The 526-nt window shown below is 67.1% G+C and overlaps 1 protein-coding gene across 1 annotated transcript in view; it reads right to left on the reverse strand.

Moving 5' to 3' along the window:
- The window catches only part of MPPED1 (metallophosphoesterase domain containing 1), a 13166-nt gene extending 12918 nt beyond the window's left edge, over positions 1–248 (reverse strand). Inside the window, exon 1 of the mRNA XM_012735105.1 lies at positions 25–248. Within this exon, the coding sequence (XP_012590559.1) occupies positions 25–248 (224 nt within the window). The remainder of the gene's footprint in view (positions 1–24) is intronic.
- Between the last annotated feature and the right edge of the window lie 278 nt (positions 249–526).

The raw sequence follows: 526 nt of genomic DNA on the forward strand, positions 1-526 counted from the left end.
GCCCCCGCGCCCCACGGCACTTACATCTGCACGTGCGGCGGCTGGAAGCGGCCCTGGTTGATGTTGTAGAAGGTGAAGGCCTGCGTGGGGTTGGGGCTGTACTCGTCCACCTCGACGACCAGCCGGCCGTGCTGGTGCCTGCGCGCCGCCATCGCGTGGGGCTGGGAGAAGGCCATGCCCAGGCCGCAGGGCAGCAAGGCCAGCGCCTCGGCCTTCAGGACGCCGGGGTCCCACCTGGCCCGCCACATGGGCCTCCCGCCGCCGCCGCCGCCGCCCGGCCCCGCGCCAGGCCTGGGGACACGCTGGGAGACGGAGCAGAGCGAGCGACAGTTAATCTGCTTGGGATTTGCTTTATTTAATGTCAGATGAAGATTTAGAAGGGGGAGCGGAGGGGGAGGGAAGCCGTCCGTCGTAGGCTCGAAAACTCATTACAGATCTTTCCAACTCAGCAGTTTGATGAATCTACTTCGGTAAAGAGAAGGGGAGGGGGCCGGGCGCCCACCCGCCCCCCAGGGCCGGCCCAGCG

This window comes from Condylura cristata, unplaced genomic scaffold (genome assembly GCF_000260355.1).
Source record: "Condylura cristata isolate star-nosed mole 26May11 unplaced genomic scaffold, ConCri1.0 scaffold00004, whole genome shotgun sequence".
NCBI classification, from domain to species: Eukaryota; Metazoa; Chordata; class Mammalia; order Eulipotyphla; family Talpidae; genus Condylura; species Condylura cristata.